The sequence below is a fragment of the Bolinopsis microptera genome, chromosome 6, assembly GCF_026151205.1.
Source record: "Bolinopsis microptera isolate Bmic1 chromosome 6, MBARI_Bmic_1.0, whole genome shotgun sequence".
Taxonomy (NCBI): domain Eukaryota; kingdom Metazoa; phylum Ctenophora; class Tentaculata; order Lobata; family Bolinopsidae; genus Bolinopsis; species Bolinopsis microptera.
In genome coordinates, this window is record NC_087077.1 from 17,779,942 (window position 1) to 17,800,964 (window position 21,023).

The following is a 21,023-nucleotide window of genomic DNA, read 5'->3' on the forward strand; positions in this document are numbered from 1 at the left end:
TCTGCCCAAAATATAATACTTTCAATTAACTATAACTCTATAATTATAATGATTAAACTTTTTTCTAACAATATCTCTAAAAATGTTTATAACAATGGCTGAATTCTAAAAATTTCTCTGAATTCTGAAAATGTTTCTAAAATGTATTACTGATAAAAATATCACGCACGAAAGTTATAGTTAAGTGGGCGACCATAAATGACGTCACATCTTCAGGGGTCGTATGTAGCAGCTGCTAAATGTTCTAATCATATGATTATTTGGGGAAAATAATAGAAAGACTATTGACGAAGATTTCAGCGGATGAGGTCTGAAAATACAGTAAAGAGGGGACGTCATCTGTTAAATTGCCTCAAACAATACAAAGCATTTTAATCGTAACTTGTAAGAAAAGGGTTTAACACAAACCACAATGAGTGCAAATATAAACGAAATAACTGTAAAATTCTTCTGTAAGTTTATCTGGAAACGATTTAAATCTGAGATTAAAACATACCTAACACTAAAAAGTACAACCAGAAAAGTGGCCTGTTATAGGACCGGACAGAGAAACTGTTGTCATGATAAATTGTAATTTAATAACACCACTAATAAGATAAAACTTTAGTTTTATATAAGTTGTATATAAGTATATATACTCATCATTATTTAATCTAATCAACTTAAAAATCAGGTTAAGAACTGGCAAGTAGAACTATCGATATTTTTAGTTTCTCAAGCTCGTGTAAGGACACCTAATTTACTATTAAATTATATTACTTAACAAAAATATTTAAATCTGATAAAATTGACTTTCATATTCCCACTATCTTAATCTCATACTGAATCAGTTAAAGTAATAAATGTTAAAATACATTGTGCAATGGAGTGATTCTTCATTGTGCTTCTGAAAACAGGGCACTCCCGTCTTATCTTATCTGCACACTAATTAGTAATTACTGACCCCTTCCCTCCAAGATTCAACACACTCTACAATCTCACCAACAACAGTCGGATCATGCACACTAATTACTGAGCCCTTCCCTCCAAGATTCAACACACTCTACAATCTCACCAACAACAGTCGGATCATCAATAGTAGGGGAAACTTTGTAAGGCTTGTTGTTCACTATCGCTACCATCATATTACGTAGGATCTTCTGTGAGATTGTCTTCGGTAATCGTTCAACCTGTGGGTGCATGATAATATATTAAATTGGAGGGAGGATGAAAAAACATTTGTGTCCCTCACATCTGATAAAAATGTTCGGGAAACCGTAAAATCATGAACAAGAGAAAAATGCATTCTGAATACCGGTCGCAGTCACTCCGAGCGATTATCTTTAAGATAGGGTTGCATCGGGTAGCTATTATTAATTCACTTATTCTTTGATGTACAAAAACGTCGTCTCACTACAACGGGGCAAGATAATTTACCTGCAATAATTCCTGCAGACCAGTATGCGGGCCGATGTGATCCCTGACAAGTTTTATTACCTCCTTTGTTATCTCTGAAGTAAGCTCTGAACCTGACATGAGACGGTGTCAGCTGAATTGAAATGTTGTACAAAGAAACTTGTAATAAATGCTACTGAAATTACAAGGTTGAAGGACATGAACCAGCTAAAAAGAGCATTGACCCAGTAACAGAGATTGTGAAATTTTGAAAATCAGATTAAATAATAAGTTTTTCTCTACTTCATACTAACCAGGTGTCATGACAACAAAACCAAGAGGCCTCTCCCCCATAAGGGGGTCGTCTTGTCCGACCACCGCACATTCTGATATCAGCTCGTGGTGCGCAATTGCCTGGGGGAGGTAGAGTTAGTTGTGTCAGATAGCATATACCTTGATATCAAGGATTTGAGCTCTATGTTAGATTAGTTAGATTTACCAAAAGGTATCTTTGAACAGTGTCAATTTCAGTGTAGTGTCAGAGACCCTGTTTTAGAGAAGTTGACCGCCAGTATGATGATATTCACAGCTAGCAGAATCTTGGATATCTTAATCCTCTACTACCACAACTGGTCAAACAGACTAAGAGAGAACTACTACAAACTGGAAAATGAGTTTAAAACTGCTGTGCCAATGAACCATTTTGAGAGAGGTATGGCTACTGTTCAACACAAGATCCGCCAACAGAAACTGGAATGTGAGAAAACACACGATTCTAAGTTAAATAGAGACAAAGTGAATGGAACAGAGGTATACATCAAAAACAGCTATACTTCATTACCAGAACAACCAGAAGTACCCAGGATATCTCTAACCAAAACAAGAACTCGTAGGCGCAAGGAGAAAAAATCAAAAGTCACTAAACCTAGAAAAAGGAAATCTGTCCATAAACACAGGAGGGATGGGATAAAATCAAGACCACTTAACAGAAACAATGTCAGCCAAGCTGCATTAGACAAAACTGTCATTAATCTCTCGTCCAAAACAGTTACAAATGCTCATAAGTTTGTCTTCCACCTTGGAGAATCATTTGCAGTTACTCCTTCTAAAACGAACAGAGATAAACTGGTAGAAGATGTAAACTCCTGGGCAAACTCACTTAGAATGAGTTTCGTCCTCAGTAGAGTTGTAATCCCCACCCAAAATGTAGAAGAACATGAGAAAACCCTTGACCAGAAGGTAAAGCAAATGGAGAAAGTTCTAGGAATAAAAACCTCAAAGAAGAAGAATTTTAATTTAACAGTGGTAATCATGCATTAGAACTGTTTATCAGCAATGTCAAGAAACAGATATCTAACCACCCTAGAAAACCAAAGCCAGCTCCTAGGAATGTAGACAAGGAGACTACAAAAGCAGTTCCCAAGAGCTCAAAAGCTGGGATGATGCTGTAATTCGATTATTTGATAAAGGGACTGGGTTCTTTGTGTTAGACAAATCAGACTACATCAATATAGTAGATCCTGCTCTAAAAGATCAGAGCACTTTCAAACAAGTATCGGATCAACAACAACAGATCCACACAACCATCATCACCATTAAAGAGTGGGTTCGGAAATACTCAGCAGATGCTGACTGCCCTGGCATGACCCTAAACTTTATGGAATGGGTAACACCTAGTGAAGAGGAAAATGAACCTGGAGTAAACTACATGAACCTGAAAGCTCACAAACCAGAGAAAAACTACCCTGGGAGACTTATCAGCACTGGATGTAACTCTTACATCAAGAACCTCTCAATATTCACAGCAGAAGAACTAAAGAAGGTAACCCTGCCCCACTGCCTCATGGATTCTAATGATCTACTTATGAAGATGAAAGAACTCAATGAGTCAAGTAGATTGACTGGGAAGACCATCTACCACGTTACATTTGATATTGTAAACATGTTCCCCAGCATTTCAAAGGAGATTGGACTACCAGCTTGTAGAACCTTACTAGACCAAAGAAGTACTAAACTTTTCTCCACAGACTGCATTATGGAAGCTTTGGAGATAACCCTGGATAACAACATCACTGTTTTCAATGGCAACATGTATGTACAGACAGTGGAACTGCGATGGGTCCAAATAATGCTTGCCAGTATGCAGACTCAGCTCTCAGCCCCTTGGACAGTAAGATCGTGGAGTGCCAAGAAATCACAACCCCCGAGTTCTATGGCAGATACCGTGACGACATATACATCACTTGGACTGAGTCACTGGAGAAGCTAGACCAGTTCCTACTTTGGCTCAACCAATACCATCCAAACCTCAAGTTTACAATGTCGACACCTTCTACAGAGGGGACTGAATTTCTAGACCTGTTTATTTACTCGAAAAATTGCAAGCTAGAAACTAGGACGTACTGCAAACCTAGTGATGCCCATAGCTATTTACTCCCACAATCCTGCCACCCTACACACACAGCAGAGAATATTCCATATGGAGTAGCACATCGAGTGTTCAAAAACTGTTCAGAGGAAGAAGAGTATTTGAAATGTAAAATTGAATTCAGTGAATATCTAGAAGATCTAATAATAAAGATCTTATCCATAAATCCTTTGAGAAAGTTGAGTTACTTAAACGGGATGATCTGATTTCAAAAACCTTACAAGCTCTAATAGTAAGAATAGTGAAGGATGTTTTCCTTTAGTTTGTGATTTTGACCCTAACTTACCTCCAATTGGTAAAATAGTTAACAAGAATAAATTTATCCTTGGCCTAGACCCCCTTTTAAAGTCTGTGATCCAGCCTAGTAAAGTACTTGTTTCATATCGTGGTAATAAAACTATCAAAGAAACTTTAGTTCCGAGTAAACTTTCAGAAGATCGTAAGTATCATGAAGATAGTAATGTTATGGCTTTAAACTCTAACACTGAAAATGTGGCTCTGCCTACTAGTATAGAAGAGGGGGGATGTTATCATTGTAACTCCAGATGTAAAGCCTGTAGAATGTATATTTGTGAATCAAAAACAGCTCAGAGCTACCACTCGGGGTACACTGTTAACATCATTGGACAACTAGACTGCAACACAGTAGGGGTGTGCTATCTAGTAAGGGATTAAGTCTGCAGACGTGCTTCAGTAGGAAGCACAGTTAACAATTTTAAGACCAGATGGCAGAACCACAAATCACATATTAGGAAAGCGGTTAGGAGTTGTGAAATTTCTTGTCATTTTAACGATAACCAGTTTCATAATCTTACCAAAGAGCCCTTAAAAACGTTTGATAATGAGTTATCCGGTCAGATAGAGGTTATTATTTTTGAAAAGCTAGATTTTATAAAATGTTTAACCTTAGAAGATAGAAGTAGGGTTGCTAAAGAAAGAGAATCATTTTGGCAAAACCAGCTTATGACCCTCAGTGATTTTGGAGGACTTAATAAACGTAGTGCTCTTAATGAAATAAAAAATTGACCTTTATATGATATGTTTTAATATTTAATCTTTCCACAGACACTTGCATTTTGTTGTTTACTTTCACCTCTGCATCTTTTATTTATATCTTATGATTGAATGAGACTTACCCACAAATTTCCCATCTCAGTATTGATCTATTTTTGTCATGTTTTTAATTTACTTCATAGAACAGTTATTTTAATAAACTTGCTTTCAGAATTTCGTGTTTTACTGTTTCACTGAATGTCTCAAATATATACAGGGTGGGCCAAAAGTCAGTACCCATACGTTAGCCTTTATAGCTCAGTCACTGAGTGCCCAATTTAAATACTTCTTTCTGGTATGACTTAGTAGGGTTAGTACCACCACTGGTTCGAGGAATTTGTCAACTCGAAAAATATTCGCGTTCATTTTTTTCAAACGGAGGTTCATTTTCACATTTATTTGATAGTTTAGATAGTCGGATCAAGCTAAATGTTATTGAATTGTGTTTGGCCATTCGAATTACGTTTGTCCTGAAAGAATTAGAACTGTAGCTTCTCAGATGACCGAGATATTAAGCATAACGAGTTTATTCATTACGTGTGATCAGGTGATTGGTTTACCTAATCACGTGATAAGGTCCCCCGTTAACTACCCCGTTAAACATTATGGGAATTGTTAAGGGTGCCCAATTAAGGTGTCGTGTCACACAATCACCCAGTCAATTTTGTTAACGAGATACAGAAAATGCTTGATAACTTCGTCATTTCTAATCCGTTTTGCCTCATATTTTCAGATCATATATGCAACATTTGATAATCTACCGTCTCTGAAAAAATTAGGCGTTCAGCATGTTCAGAGAAAACAATATAGGTGTTTTAATATTGAATGGGCGTGGTCTAAAATATTCGAATTTTCAAATTTTGACGACGGAATCCTCGAACCAGTAAATACAGTATGCCATCTGCAAAGCAACAGCTCTCAAATATAAAACACGGCGGAGCTATTAAGGCCAACGTATGGGTACTGACTTTTGGCCCACCCTGTATATATATCAATGGGAACAATGGGATCAATGGTAAACGTGTGAGCTCATATTAACGTGGAAGTAAATAGCACCTCTTCAACAGCTCCCGTTGATAACCTGACTGCTCCAACATTGATAATATCATCAGTGCGAGCCATGACGAACACGTTGCCCTCACTGTCCCTGTATCCCGCGTCAAATGTGTTGTAGTAGCCCTGTAAATTTCACTCTCAGGTATTGTCAACAAATTCAGATGTCATATAAAACAGATATTACTATATTTTGCTTTATATACAAGACCAAATGTGAAGAAATATGATCAGAGCCCAAAGAAGGCACAGATAAACTTTTCAAACGAACCGGAAAGTCGGTAAAGTACTTCTCAGCATAAGCAGAGTCGTTCTGAAAGAGGGTAGGGAAGAAGCCCGGTCTGAGGGGAAGCCTGGAGGAATTTATGTAGTGAGAATAGGATGACAGATCAAACAGCAATTCCAATCAATAAGGTGCAATTAGCAACTCAATTAAAGTATGGTTATTTTTCCACTATTTTAAATATAACTAACTTGGCGACTATTTGTCCAAACTCCCCATCAGGGAGCACGTTTCCCTGATCATCTACAATAAGAATGTTGTTTCCAACTGAGGATTTACCAGCGGACCCGTTACAGTCCACCTTCTCTCCCAGCGCGACAGGTGGCATTAGAATAGGGGTACCGGACTCTGCGGGGGACATTTGTGTAAATACTTGTTTAAAGAGGGACAGTTGGTAGTACATTAATTACATTAATTAGTACATTAATTACATTAATTACAATCGGTGCACAGCGTACGTGGGATGTTTGGCATTTGTATAATGTAGAAATACTTTGAAGCCTCTTTCATTCAGCCATTACACATTTGAACGATAAATCGAGGTGATAAAAAGTTTGGTTTTATTAGAATTTTATTTGTGTTTTACTGTAAAACGCAAACTTTATTACAGAGAATAAGATATTTACTTTATGTTACTTTTAGCTTTTTCAGATACATCTTTTATTTACTCAAATCCTTGCTTTGTTGTGGAGGAAAACTTTGATCATTATCAGGCCGAGTAAGGCAATAAAGTAACAACAAATAATTTATGGTAGTTGATTTCGATTGTATACTAATAAAAGATGATAAATCCCAAAGATTCAGATCTAACAAAGTCATTTGTCACGGCTGATGTGGGCCAGTTGAATTTTCTGGGAGCAACCAAGCAGACCCGATCTGCTTCTCAGATATTTCCTAAAAGGTAATACAATGTATTCCGTTACCCCCGGAAATTTTCAGAGCAGTTTTCACGCTCAAAACGTCACTAAGATGTTCACTAGGAGACGAAGAGTCCGGTCTAAATTTCATTATAGCCCGATATAATTGTAAAACTCGGCTAAATTACAAGCGGCTATGGGACTAGGCCCCCTGCCAAGCACTCGAATTATCCGTCACGTGACTGTGATCGGACGACTCGATTGGTGGACCCAGAAAAATACCGGTTTATAAGTAGGGGAGGAGTTTTACCAATCACTGCGGGGGGTAAAAATGGAGCTGCTGACAGATGGTATTTGATAATTGAAAAGACTTTTCACAGCGTGATCGATCACTCCGGCAGGACGATTGACACTTTGACACCTTTCTAATCAATTCCATCAGATCGGGGGAGGGCCTCTGCTTTTCATGAAAATCAGATGATGATTTGCAATAACCGCCACCACCTTGCGTAATTAGTCTCGGGTCTCCTCTTCTAAGGGAAATTTGTGAACACGTTTGACGTTTAGACCTCATTTCGCGTTGCCAGCAGTCGTCAACGACGGATATATTATCGTGCTGTGCTTCTAAACAGTTTCCGCTGTGTGCTGCAAGATGTCTCATTCAAATCGTGAGGGAGAAATTAAAGAGGTGGGGAAGAATGTTGATCATCCCTTCAGCATAAACTCTCTTCTCGTCAATGATAAAGGTTTGTGCGTGTATTTAGTGGTTGTGTGATATATTTCATACTTGGCAACTATTGTTTGTCGTTTGTCCATTTGGCTCTCTTTGCACAATTAAGGCAACTGGATCTTGTCCACAATAGAACCCTAATGATAGTCGGCATTCATTTATGAATGCCTATCAGTTTAAATCGCTCTCCATCATTGATATTTATTCTACGCCATCCAAATTTGATGTTATTTTCTCTCAGTACGAAATTTCTTAGATAAAAACAGCTCATTCTGTCGATCATGATAATGTACCCGAACAATTGTGATGAAGGAGGCCGGCCATGCAAGCCGGATCGTTCGATCATTAATCGAAGTGGAGTAATAGTTCGTTCGCGCGCGCGTAATAAATGTAGGTGACGCGTTAAGCACAACATGAAGTATTTATCGCGGGTTACATAGCTATGTCCGAGTAGACCTTTTAGAAGAAATGTCACGATTATTGTGATATGAAGTTTGCCACAGAGAATTTGAGATGCAAAATTAAACCCTTTTTTATTCAGTATTTATAGTGTCACAACTAACTTTTGTACAAGTTTAAATCTCGTGTTTTTCAATCGATAATTTCCTGATTATAATAACAACCGGTTAAATACCTTGAAATCAAGATCCGTGAAATGAACATTGTTTGTAATTTCGTAGAATCAGTTACAAGTGTCCTACTCATATACAGAAATGATATTTTATGTGTGCTACCATCGCCGAAAATAAACTATGTGTGCCATAAAGTATCTTATAATATCTCTTACGATTTTGTAAATACACATCATTACTTTTTAGCTGGCGTTGCCTTTGGCTTTTCACCAGAAGATGAAATTTAAACCCTAATGCTGTTTCAAATTGATAACATTTCACATTAATATGCTCACGTATTGCAGCTGGTAAATACATAAATCAGACTGTTTCGTCGGAAGAAGAGTGCAGTAAGCAGACCACATCAGCCGCTGTGAGTAACTGGCTCGATCAATAAAAACATGACGTGGACAAATTTTAAACATTTGCCTAAGCGGCATACAAATAAAGCGTTATTATTATAAAGGGTCTCAATAAGAGGTCTCGACTGGGGGGGGGGGGGGGGGCCAATGGCATAAATGGAGAAAATGGAGAATTACTCATGGGTTTTTCCATTTTCTCCATAGAAATAGTCTCCATTTTATGCCATTTTATGCCATTTTATGCCATGGAAAACCTGAAAAATTTAGAATTTCGAGAAAAATTATTTTAAAAAAAGATATTTTCGGCCAATAATGAACAGAGTATCATGAAACATGGAGAAAAGTGGTTTTCAGAAAAACTTTGAAAAATGTTGACTTAGAAAATGTTCGATCCGAGTCATTTACGAAACGTACCTCCCGTATCGAGAGCTCCCGATTCCGAGCTCGTGTTGCAAAGGGGAGGCCTGCCTTCCGAGATCGCATTACCTCGAGTCCAAAATTGTGTATCGAGGCCAGGGGAAGGTGTGGACTTCGAAAAACCGAAAAAATATTTTCGGCCGATAATGAACAGAGTATCATGAAACATGGAGAAAAGTGGTTTTCAGAAAAACTTTGAAAAATGTTGACTCAGAAAATGTTCGGTCCGAGTCATTTTCGATACGTACCTCCCGTATCGAGAGCTCCCGATTCCGAGCTCGTGTTGCAAAGGGGAGGCCTGCCTTCCGAGATCACATTACTTCGAGTCCAAAATTGTGTATCGAGGGGAAGGTGTGGACTTCGAAAAACCGAAAAAATATGTTTGGCCAATAATGAACAGAGTATCATGAAACATGGAGAAAAGTGGTTTTCAGAAAAACTTTGAAAAATGTTGACTCAGAAAATGTTCGGTCCGAGTCATTTTCGATACGTACCTCCCGTATCGAGAGCTCCCGATTCCGAGCTCGTGTTGCAAAGGGGAGGCCTGCCTTCCGAGATCGCATTACTTCTAGTCCAAAATTGTGTATCGAGGGGAAGGTGTGGACTTCGAAAAACCGAAAAAATATTTTCGGCAAATAATGAACAGAGTAGCATGAAACGTGGAGAAAAGCGGTTTTCAGAAAAAATTTGAAAAATTTTGACCGAAAAAATATTTTCGGCTTAAAATGAACAAGGTAGCATGAAACGTGGAGAAAAGTGTTTTTCAGAAAAACTTTGAAAAATTTTGACTTAGAAAATTACCCCTCGCTCGGTACACAATTTTGGACTCGAGGTTTCCCCCTGGTAATGCGATCTCGGAAGGCAGGCCTCCCCTTTGCAACACGAGCTCGGAATCGGGAGCTCTCGATACGAGAGGTACGTATCGAGAATGACTCGGGCCGAAAATTTTCTAAGTCAAAATTTTTCAAAGTTTTTCTAAAAACCACTTTTCTCCACGTTTCATGCTACCCTCTTCATTATAAGCCGAAAATATTTTTTTGGTTTTTCGGTTTATCGAAGTCTGCACCTACCCCTCGATACACAAATTTGGACTCGAGGCTTCCCCCTGGTAATGCGATCTCGGAAGGCAGGGCTCCCCTTTGCAGTGCGAGCTTGTTTCGACTGTCGAGGATGTAGGTCTCACTTCTCAGTGCCTATTACTCTCCCCTATTACTCACTCCTGCTGTAGCCTGTAGAAATAACTTTACACTAGGCTTGAGTAATTATGAGTTTGCCTGAAGTGTGCCTCTACTAACCTAGTATAAGCATCTAGTAGCCTACTATGAGCTTTCATAAGCTTGTTACGCCCCTAGTAAGCGTAAATAAACATGTAAGGATGTCCAATTTAGGTGTTAAATGGTGTTAAAGATGAAATTTCGAAGACAAAATTCATGGCATAAAATGGAGAAAATGGAGAATTACTCATGGGTTTTTCCATTTTCTCCATAGAAAAAGTCTCCATTTTATGCCATTTTATGCCATTTTATGCCATTGGCCCCCCCCCCCTCTCGACTGCCTAGGCGTCAAACCTTGGCAGTCGGTAGTTTTCCTCTGGCCCGGGGTTATTATTATTATTATTATATACAGCAGTTGTTTTTTATCAAACTTATGTTTGAAGAAACACCAATCTAACATTGTGATATCCACAGTACACGAATATGTACAAGATGAAGATGCAGACACGGCCAATCAATCTAATCAGTCAGCTAAGTACGCAACTTATTTACATTTCAGGAATCAAATTTCATTTAGTTCAGGATTCAGATTTCAATTTATAAAATCTTATTAATTATTTGTTGTATCAAATATCTACTATCTAGTACTGTTGGGTCTTTTGAAACGCTGAGATACCAATTACGAATCCAGTCGCATTAAATAACAAATCAGTCAAATGTACGTGAGTCACATGATAAAACATTTTATTCCAGCCACTTTTCGCCATGTTTTTTAATTTTATACTTTTCAAACTTTACAGAGTACAGAAATTATAACATATTATCTCTTCTATAATTCAGAAAATTCTTTCTGTTGTATGTGCGACCGCCCACGTGCAAATCAGACGAGAAATAGGAAGTTGCGTAGTTACCATGGTAACGAGGATTGTTACACGCACGTGCACGTGCAATGATTGTTTTAACGTCATTTCGATCGGTTTTGTTGATATTACGCTGTGTTTAGTACGAGCAACATTTTAATCGGCTGTATCTTCAGTTGTGTACTTGTGTAGGATATTATTGACACGATTTAAACTTACTAACAAAAATACTATTAGAGTATTAGTTTCCTCCCTTACCACGGGTTTTCTAGTCTCTACTATAATTCAAAGAATTATTTATGTAGAATGTATATGTATGTACGACCGCCCACGTGCAAAACAAACGAAAAATATGAACTTGCGTAGTAACCATGGTAACGAGGGTTGTTACACGCACGTGCACGTGCAAAGATTGTTAAAACGGCATTTTTTATCGGTTTTGTTGATATTACGTTGTGTTTAGTGCGAGCAACATTTTAATCGGCTGTATCTTCGGTTTGTTTAGGATATTTTTTGACGCGATTTAAACTTATTAACAAAAAATACTATTAGCTTCCAACCTGTGACCACGGGTTTTCTAGTCTCTATTATAATTCAAAGAATTATTTTTGTTGTATGTATGTACGACCGCCCACGTGCAAATCAGACGAGAAATAGGAATTTAGGTAACAACTAAAAGGTTCCATAGCAACGGTGTTTTAATGCACACATGCACGTGCAAAGATTGTTTTAACATCATTTTGATCGGTTTTGTGGTAATTACGTTGTGTTTAAAGTGTTTTCTATTTAAATCGGCTGTATCTTCGGTTGAGATGGATATTTTTTGATGCGATTAAAACTTTCTTTCAAAGAATACTACTAGCTTCGTCCCTGTTACCACGGGCTTTCTAGTCTCTACTATAATTCAAAGAATTATTTTTGTTGTCTGTCTGTACGACCGCCCACGTGCAAATTAGATGAAAAATAGGAATTTAGGTAACAACCAAAAGGTTCTATAGCAACGGTGTTTTAATGCACACATGCTGGTGCAAAGATTGTTTTAACGTCATTTTGATCGGTTTTGTGATAATTACGTTGTGTTTAAAGTGTTTTATATTTAAATCGGCTGTATCTTTGGTTGGGATGGATATTTTTTGATGCGATTAAAACGTTCTTTCAAAGAATACTACTAGCTTCGTCCCTGTTACCACGGGCTTTCTAGTTATCATATAATTCAGAGAATTATTTTTGTTTGTACGACCGCCCACGTGCAAATAGATGAGAAATATGTAGTTGCAAAGTAACCATGGTTACGAGGGTTGTTACACGCACACGCACGTGCAAGGATTTGAGAGGGGCATTTTTATCGGTTTTGTTGATATTACGTTGTGTTTAGTGCGAGCAACATTTTAATCGGCTGTATCTTCGGTTTGTTTAGGATATTTTTTGACGCGATTTAAACTTATTAACAAAAAATACTATTAGCTTCCAACCTGTGACCACGGGTTTTCTAGTCTCTATTATAATTCAAAGAATTATTTTTGTTGTATGTATGTACGACCGCCCACGTGCAAATCAGACGAGAAATAGGAATTTAGGTAACAACTAAAAGGTTCCATAGCAACGGTGTTTTAATGCACACATGCACGTGCAAAGATTGTTTTAACATCATTTTGATCGGTTTTGTGGTAATTACGTTGTGTTTAAAGTGTTTTCTATTTAAATCGGCTGTATCTTCGGTTGAGATGGATATTTTTTGATGCGATTAAAACTTTCTTTCAAAGAATACTACTAGCTTCGTCCCTGTTACCACGGGCTTTCTAGTCTCTACTATAATTCAAAGAATTATTTTTGTTGTCTGTCTGTACGACCGCCCACGTGCAAATTAGATGAAAAATAGGAATTTAGGTAACAACCAAAAGGTTCTATAGCAACGGTGTTTTAATGCACACATGCTGGTGCAAAGATTGTTTTAACGTCATTTTGATCGGTTTTGTGATAATTACGTTGTGTTTAAAGTGTTTTATATTTAAATCGGCTGTATCTTTGGTTGGGATGGATATTTTTTGATGCGATTAAAACGTTCTTTCAAAGAATACTACTAGCTTCGTCCCTGTTACCACGGGCTTTCTAGTTATCATATAATTCAGAGAATTATTTTTGTTTGTACGACCGCCCACGTGCAAATAGATGAGAAATATGTAGTTGCAAAGTAACCATGGTTACGAGGGTTGTTACACGCACACGCACGTGCAAGGATTTGAGAGGGGCATTTTAATCGGTTTTTTGGTTATTACGTGGTGTTCAGTGCGAGCTATATTTAATTGGCTGTATCTTCGGTTGTGGTGGATATTTGTTGATGCTATAAAAACTGACTGCCAAAGAAATAGAAAACTACTAGATTCATCTCTGTTACCACGGGCTTTCTAGTAACATATAAAATAAACTCGAATAAATTATTGCCCCAGTCTGTAAAATCTGACGGGAAACCAAACCACAATTACCTGGCCCCGATATGATAACAAAAATGTGAAACAAAAGTGTGAAAAAATAAATGTGTGGCGAAGAATGTGAAACGGTTTTGTCTTAAATAATGCCTTATAAATTATTTTATATTCATGTTTCAATCCTAAAATATGTTAATTGATCAGTAGAATCTATATAGTTTATGTTTTGTTTATTGTAAGATTGTATATCATCACCATTAGTCTGCTCACTCCTAAACTCACTTCATTTTCATGTCACATGACCATTTCCTCACAAGTTTTAGATTCACGAGACACGATATAGTTTTGGAGATTAGTTCTGTGGATTACCATTTTAATACGTTTTTATATTTCATCTTCTTCCGCAAAACCCCAAATTTAACGTCTTTCATTTTGTAAAACCTACCACTAAGTCGAGCAACTAGGTACACTTAGTGTGTTACAGCTGCATCGTGTACATTCCAATGTACAGTTCTTGTATACAGGCTACACAACGATCACACTAAAAGACGAGCACTTCTTCAACAGCTGATAACAGAGCTGCTAATTGCTACCAAATGTAACACGACTACACACAAAATTTAACATTCTATACTTTTATCAGGACCACTATCGCAATGGGACGGGCAGAAAACGAAAGAGTCGAGGAAAGAGAGACGGCCCCGGACAGTTTTCACTGGCTCACAGCTCCTTGCACTGGAGAGTGTGTATCAGAGTCAGAGGCTGCTGTGTAGGTGCGAGCGGGCGCGGCTTGCGGGCGCACTGGCGCTCACTCCAGCACAAGTCAAGGTAATGTTGTGTTGTTGCTGCAGTTAGTAAAATCCATGAGCTGTTAGAGAACTTAGATAAGTGATTATATTTTTAATTGGCAATGCTGAAAATGAAGCACACAAGAGCAAAGATGTGAAAAGAATCATAGAGCGACACTAGATCAAATAGCTAACAATACAGTATGTTATAAACTGCTTTAGAAATTCAGCAGTGATTATTCAACATAAACACATGTTTTATAATTCAGGTCTGGTTTCAAAATCGCAGGACAAAATCTCGCCGAGACATTTCGTCGCAAACCTCTGTCAAAGGAAATGGATGAGAAGATCGGAGGAGGAACTCAAAAGGAGACAGGAACCAAAATTCGTGAATACCAAAACAGCCACAAATTTGAAAATACTCGCCAGCACCACCGAGTGAAAAACAGATGGTGATCGAAACAAAATTGATGATTTTGAATGAAGAAATAATGAATTTTGACCAAAAAAACAAGTCTGATATTGTTAACTGTATTTGCAATTTGCTGTTAAAGAAATTTTTAAAGATATGATAATTAAGTCATTCTGATTAATGAGTAACCATTAACCTGTTTGCCAGTAACCAATTACCTGTTTGCCCTGGTAACTAATTACCTGTTTGCCAGTGACTAATTACCTGTTTGCCAGTAACTAATTACCTGTTTGCCAGTGACTAATTACCTGTTTGCCAGTGACCAATTACCTGTTTGCCAGTAACTAATTACCTGTTTGCCAGTGACTAATTACCTGTTTGCCCTGGTAACCAATTACCTGTTTGCCCTGGTAACTAATTACCTGTTTGCCAGTAACCAATTACCTGTTTGCCAGTAACTAATTACATGTTTGCCAGTAACTAATTACCTGTTTGCCAGTGACTAATTACCTGTTTGCCACTGACTAATTACCTGTTTGCCAGTGACCAATTACCTGTTTGCCCTGGTAACTAATTACCTGTTTGCCAGTGACTAATTACCTGTTTGCCAGTAACTAATTACCTGTTTGCCAGTGACTAATTACCTGTTTGCCAGTGACCAATTACCTGTTTGCCAGTAACTAATTACCTGTTTGCCAGTGACTAATTACCTGTTTGCCCTGGTAACCAATTACCTGTTTGCCCTGGTAACTAATTACCTGTTTGCCAGTAACCAATTACCTGTTTGCCAGTAACTAATTACATGTTTGCCAGTAACTAATTACCTGTTTGCCAGTGACTAATTACCTGTTTGCCAGTGACTAATTACCTGTTTGCCAGTGACTAATTACCTGTTTGCCAGTGACCAATTACCTGTTTGCCCTGGTAACTAATTACCTGTTTGCCAGTAACCAATTACCTGTTTGCCAGTGACTAATTACCTGTTTGCCAGTGACTAATTACCTGTTTGCCAGTAACTAATTACCTGTTTGCCAGTGACTAATTACCTGTTTGCCAGTAACTAATTACCTGTTTGCCAGTAACCAATTACCTGTTTGCCCTGGTAACTAATTACCTGTTTGCCCTGGTAACTAATTACCTGTTTGCCCTGGTAACTAATTACCTGTTTGCCCTGGTAACTAATTACCTGTTTGCCAGTAACTAATTACCTGTTTGCCAGTAACCAATTACCTGTTTGCCCTGGTAACTAATTACCTGTTTGCCAGTGACTAATTACCTGTTTGCCAGTAACTAATTACCTGTTTGCCAGTAACCAATTACCTGTTTGCCCTGGTAACTAATTACCTGTTTGCCCTGGTAACTAATTATCTGTTTGCCCTGGTAACTAATTACCTGTTTGCCCTGGTAACTAATTACCTGTTTGCCAGTAACTAATTACCTGTTTGCCAGTAACCAATTACCTGTTTGCCCTGGTAACTAATTACCTGTTTGCCAGTGACTAATTACCTGTTTGCCAGTAACCAATTACCTGTTTGCCCTGGTAACTAATTACCTGTTTGCCAGTGACTAATTACCTGTTTGCCAGTAACTAATTACCTGTTTGCCAGTGACTAATTACCTGTTTGCCAGTGACCAATTACCTGTTTGCCAGTAACTAATTACCTGTTTGCCAGTGACTAATTACCTGTTTGCCCTGGTAACCAATTACCTGTTTGCCCTGGTAACTAATTACCTGTTTGCCAGTAACCAATTACCTGTTTGCCAGTAACTAATTACATGTTTGCCAGTAACTAATTACCTGTTTGCCAGTGACTAATTACCTGTTTGCCAGTGACTAATTACCTGTTTGCCAGTGACCAATTACCTGTTTGCCCTGGTAACTAATTACCTGTTTGCCAGTGACTAATTACCTGTTTGCCAGTAACTAATTACCTGTTTGCCAGTGACTAATTACCTGTTTGCCAGTGACCAATTACCTGTTTGCCAGTAACTAATTACCTGTTTGCCAGTGACTAATTACCTGTTTGCCCTGGTAACCAATTACCTGTTTGCCCTGGTAACTAATTACCTGTTTGCCAGTAACCAATTACCTGTTTGCCAGTAACTAATTACATGTTTGCCAGTAACTAATTACCTGTTTGCCAGTGACTAATTACCTGTTTGCCAGTGACTAATTACCTGTTTGCCAGTGACTAATTACCTGTTTGCCAGTGACCAATTACCTGTTTGCCCTGGTAACTAATTACCTGTTTGCCAGTAACCAATTACCTGTTTGCCAGTGACTAATTACCTGTTTGCCAGTGACTAATTACCTGTTTGCCAGTAACTAATTACCTGTTTGCCAGTGACTAATTACCTGTTTGCCAGTAACTAATTACCTGTTTGCCAGTAACCAATTACCTGTTTGCCCTGGTAACTAATTACCTGTTTGCCCTGGTAACTAATTACCTGTTTGCCCTGGTAACTAATTACCTGTTTGCCCTGGTAACTAATTACCTGTTTGCCAGTAACTAATTACCTGTTTGCCAGTAACCAATTACCTGTTTGCCCTGGTAACTAATTACCTGTTTGCCAGTGACTAATTACCTGTTTGCCAGTAACTAATTACCTGTTTGCCCTGGTAACCAATTACCTGTTTGCCAGTAACTAATTACCTGTTTGCCAGTAACTAATTACCTGTTTGCCAGTAGTGATCTACAGGGTTGAGTTTCAGAGTGTCTCTAACCCAGAGTAACGTTCCAATATCACACCTCTCCCCCGCCAGAAACATTGTACCAAAACTGAAAAATGTGTCGAACGTTGGAAAAATAGAATAATAATAATTGTAGTAATGCGGAAGACAGTTCGTTAATTGTGAGAAACTCTCTGCGAGAAAGAATTTGTAAGTGCACAAACTACAATTCCCATGAAAATTGAAGAGACGATAAAACAACCGAATTTAAAATCCTGAAAAACATTCTTAATGACATTTAAAATCTGCTCACTTAGGTCTAGGGTAGGCATCTCCAGCTGTTCCCTCTGGTTCCTCTCTACACAGTATCCTCATGATTGATGGAGACGCAAACGCACTTCGCACGTCATGCTCTGATAGTATCCTGTGTATGGTGGAAGCGTCTGGCGTTCCCACTGTAGCAAGATAACGTGTGTCAATGCTACATTGTATGATCATTGATAACGCTTTATAATCGTTTATAAATAAGTGAATCATTGGACGTTGATACTAATCCAAGACTTAATCGACAGTCGATTGCGACGCTTTCTTGATGCTCATGAGAGTGATAAAGTTTGCTTTTATTGTATAATAATCTAAGTTAACTACTACTACACGTGTACATCTATAATCATGATAATCCCTAGTCTCACCTGGTTTTCCCTCGAATATAATAGAAGGGTTGCGGGAGAGCAGAGGAGCGTAAACGCAGTAAGAGTGGCCTACCACCCACCCATAGTCAGTAGCAGAGAACCACACCTGTATAATTTATATATCAACTTCTGAATGTCTTATTAGTCTATAATAAACCAGGGTGTTCAAAAAATTAAAGAGAAACACTTTTTTGATATGACAACTTTTGAAATTTATTATTTCTTGCATTGTTGTACCTCATCAGGGTTCAAATCGAATTCGTTCTTCATTGTGTAGAGTAGAACAGTTGCGTAGTCCGCCGCGTTTCTCTGCACTGCCTGGTAGTTGGTTATTGTAAAAGCATCAGTCTCCATTATTATAGATTGAGCGCTAGATAAACTCTTTATATGGTCCTCAGTTTGTTGGCTTGTAAACAGGGATTTACCACGATCAAACTGTAAAACCAAACAAACGAACCAACATCCAAATAAAACATTTTCTAAACAAAGAACAAACAGTCGGGGACACCAACTCACCTTGGGAGTGCCCGTAGTGCCGGAGGTGTAGAGCAGATAAAGGGGGTGATCAGCAGGAAGTGAGACACAGTCATGACCTGTACTGACACTATCCAGTAACTCATCAAAATCTAGCACTGTTTTACCGTTCACAACTGCACTGGTCTGGAGATAAAATGTTATGTCACATTTTGTTTATCATGTGACAATTTATATACTCAGATTATAATTTAATTCCACAAATAAATGTAGTTTTTATCAACAAATTCTATATCAAATCAGGCCATAGATCTCTGAGTATTATTATTAATCAACTATATACAGCAAACACAAGAAAATAGGAAATAAATCATAAAATCGAGTGGCCGAGTAGTCTCGACTCACCCATAGCTTCTCCATAAACGTCTATCATGAGCTTTGTACACACTTATATATTAGTTTTATTAAACTTAAAATATTTATCATCTCACCTCAATCGACCTGTTCTTGTAAATGGTGTACTGAGGTTTGAAAGTTGACATCTCCATTGCTTTATCGATGATTGGTTGGAACTGCACAGTTTTGCCGGGCATCACCCCATTACTTCCTGCTATTATTACGCGGGGTTTGGAGGCATCAATACGGACGGAGAGCTCTTTTGAGGCAAACCCGCCAAACACAACGTTATGTATCGCGCCGATACGTGCACACGCCAACATTGCTACCGCGCCCTGAGATAACATGCGTAGCTTAATTGTCTAGATAAAATGTAATCGAAGATTAACTATTATGTCTATTATATGCTATTTGATATTCAACACAGAACTGAACATCCGGCAACGAAAATGCCAAATGGGACACAAAAACAATAAGGAGTCATAATAAGGAGTCACAATAAGGAGTCACAATAAGGAGTCACAATAAGGAGTCACAATAAGGAGTCATAATAAGGAGTCATAATAAGGAGTCACAATAAGGAGTCACAATAAAGAGTCACAATAAGGAGGCACACCAGTGATAAACATGTTATCTCACCTCCAGAATCATGGGCATGTAGATAAGAACTCTGTCACCAGGCTCCACACCCATCTTAACCAAGCACCGAGCTAACTTGCTCACCTGGAATTACAGTTTCAATATCTGCCTAGTGCCTACCTATGTTCATGATTCTTATCTAACCCCATAAGTCATAACCCATTGCACGTTACATGGATTAATAATTCAATTTATTTCAAGTTTTAACTCTGACCTTATCTTGAAGTTCGTTATAAGACATGTGGCGAATAGGTGAGTTAGTAACGGGTGAGTCCCAGATAAGAGCACTCTTCTCACCATTACCAGAGTCCACGTGCCGGTCAACACAGTTGTAGCACATGTTCATCCACCCTCCGCTAAACCTGATATTATTACAAACATGTAATGGAGCTATTACCTGGTATTACTATCTTATATTATTAAAATGGTACGTAAACAGACAAACAGACTCATGGTAGCCGTGAGGTTGGGTCCAATGAACTGATCATGTTATTTTCTGAGTTAATACTAGTCTAAGCTTCACACTTCCCAGAGAAATGTAATGAAATGGGATAGAAATATTTAAAACAAGTCGAACCATTTAGTAAAAGGAGGATTGGAAGTGTCCACGACTTTGTCCCACTTTTTGTCCCACACTAAATTCTCAGCATGTTTGCCCCAGAATCCAGTCGGGTTTGAGAGTGCTTCCTTTTGGTACTGGTCGTAAAGTGAACTCAAGCACCGCTGAGGACTTGAGTTAAAAGAAGGCTTTATTAATTTAATGTGATTTAGTCTGCTAGGAGACCATTTAGATATGTCATTTTGGTCTAAGATGGAACATTATGTAATCACATGATATGTATTGTGTTCCATGCAGACAGTTTCATATTCTCGGGATGGTTTTATGTATTCAATTCACTTTCATATGATATTTATGATATTAATGCTTTTCATGCAAACAAGTGAAAACGAATCTTTTATGTCATGTATCCTGGGTTTGGACAGGATATGCCTGTTGATATTGAATTAGTATTTAGCAAAAATTCATGCAGTTTTAGTGTGGTCTGGAAGAATTCCCATACAACTCTCGACCAAATGAGAGCAAATATGTGCTAACCTTTCCTAGCAAGCCCGATCTTTTTCCCAAAATGTTAGATACTTGCATTTCTTATTGCACCACTCGTTTCTCACTTACTTCAACTCGTATAATCTATTTTCTTTATCATTATAGATGGAACTTTTATTAGTTATATAGTAACTGTTTGAAAACTAAGCAAGCTAAAATGTTTTTATTTTTTGTTTCA

At 38.0% G+C, this 21,023-nt stretch overlaps 2 protein-coding genes across 3 annotated transcripts; one reads left to right on the plus strand and one right to left on the minus strand.

Moving 5' to 3' along the window:
• Window positions 1–290: 290 nt before the first annotated feature.
• Window positions 291–20,938, minus strand: LOC134816566 (acyl-CoA synthetase short-chain family member 3, mitochondrial-like). 2 transcript variants are annotated; one of them, XM_063825468.1, is made up of 16 exons: window positions 20,837–20,938; window positions 20,318–20,463; window positions 19,955–20,102; window positions 19,741–19,824; window positions 19,197–19,436; window positions 18,748–18,891; window positions 18,469–18,549; window positions 18,232–18,337; window positions 17,853–17,994; window positions 17,545–17,648; window positions 6,383–6,539; window positions 6,180–6,261; window positions 5,912–6,034; window positions 1,689–1,788; window positions 1,417–1,508; window positions 291–1,169 (listed from the first exon to the last, which is right to left on the minus strand). In XM_063825468.1, the coding sequence occupies exons 1-16, from the start codon at window positions 20,882–20,884 to the stop codon at window positions 1,005–1,007; spliced, it is 1,962 nt and encodes a 653-aa protein (XP_063681538.1). In that variant the 5' UTR covers window positions 20,885–20,938; the 3' UTR covers window positions 291–1,004. The 2 variants fall into 2 exon arrangements, with proteins under 2 accessions (XP_063681538.1, XP_063681539.1); XM_063825469.1 differs by lacking the exon at window positions 5,912–6,034.
• Window positions 7,762–14,839, plus strand: LOC134816570 (homeobox protein H40-like). Its single transcript, XM_063825476.1, has 5 exons — window positions 7,762–7,794; window positions 8,695–8,762; window positions 10,857–10,917; window positions 14,312–14,496; window positions 14,726–14,839. The coding sequence occupies exons 3-5, from the start codon at window positions 10,866–10,868 to the stop codon at window positions 14,798–14,800; spliced, it is 312 nt and encodes a 103-aa protein (XP_063681546.1). The 5' UTR covers window positions 7,762–7,794; window positions 8,695–8,762; window positions 10,857–10,865; the 3' UTR covers window positions 14,801–14,839.
• Window positions 20,939–21,023: the final 85 nt, after the last annotated feature.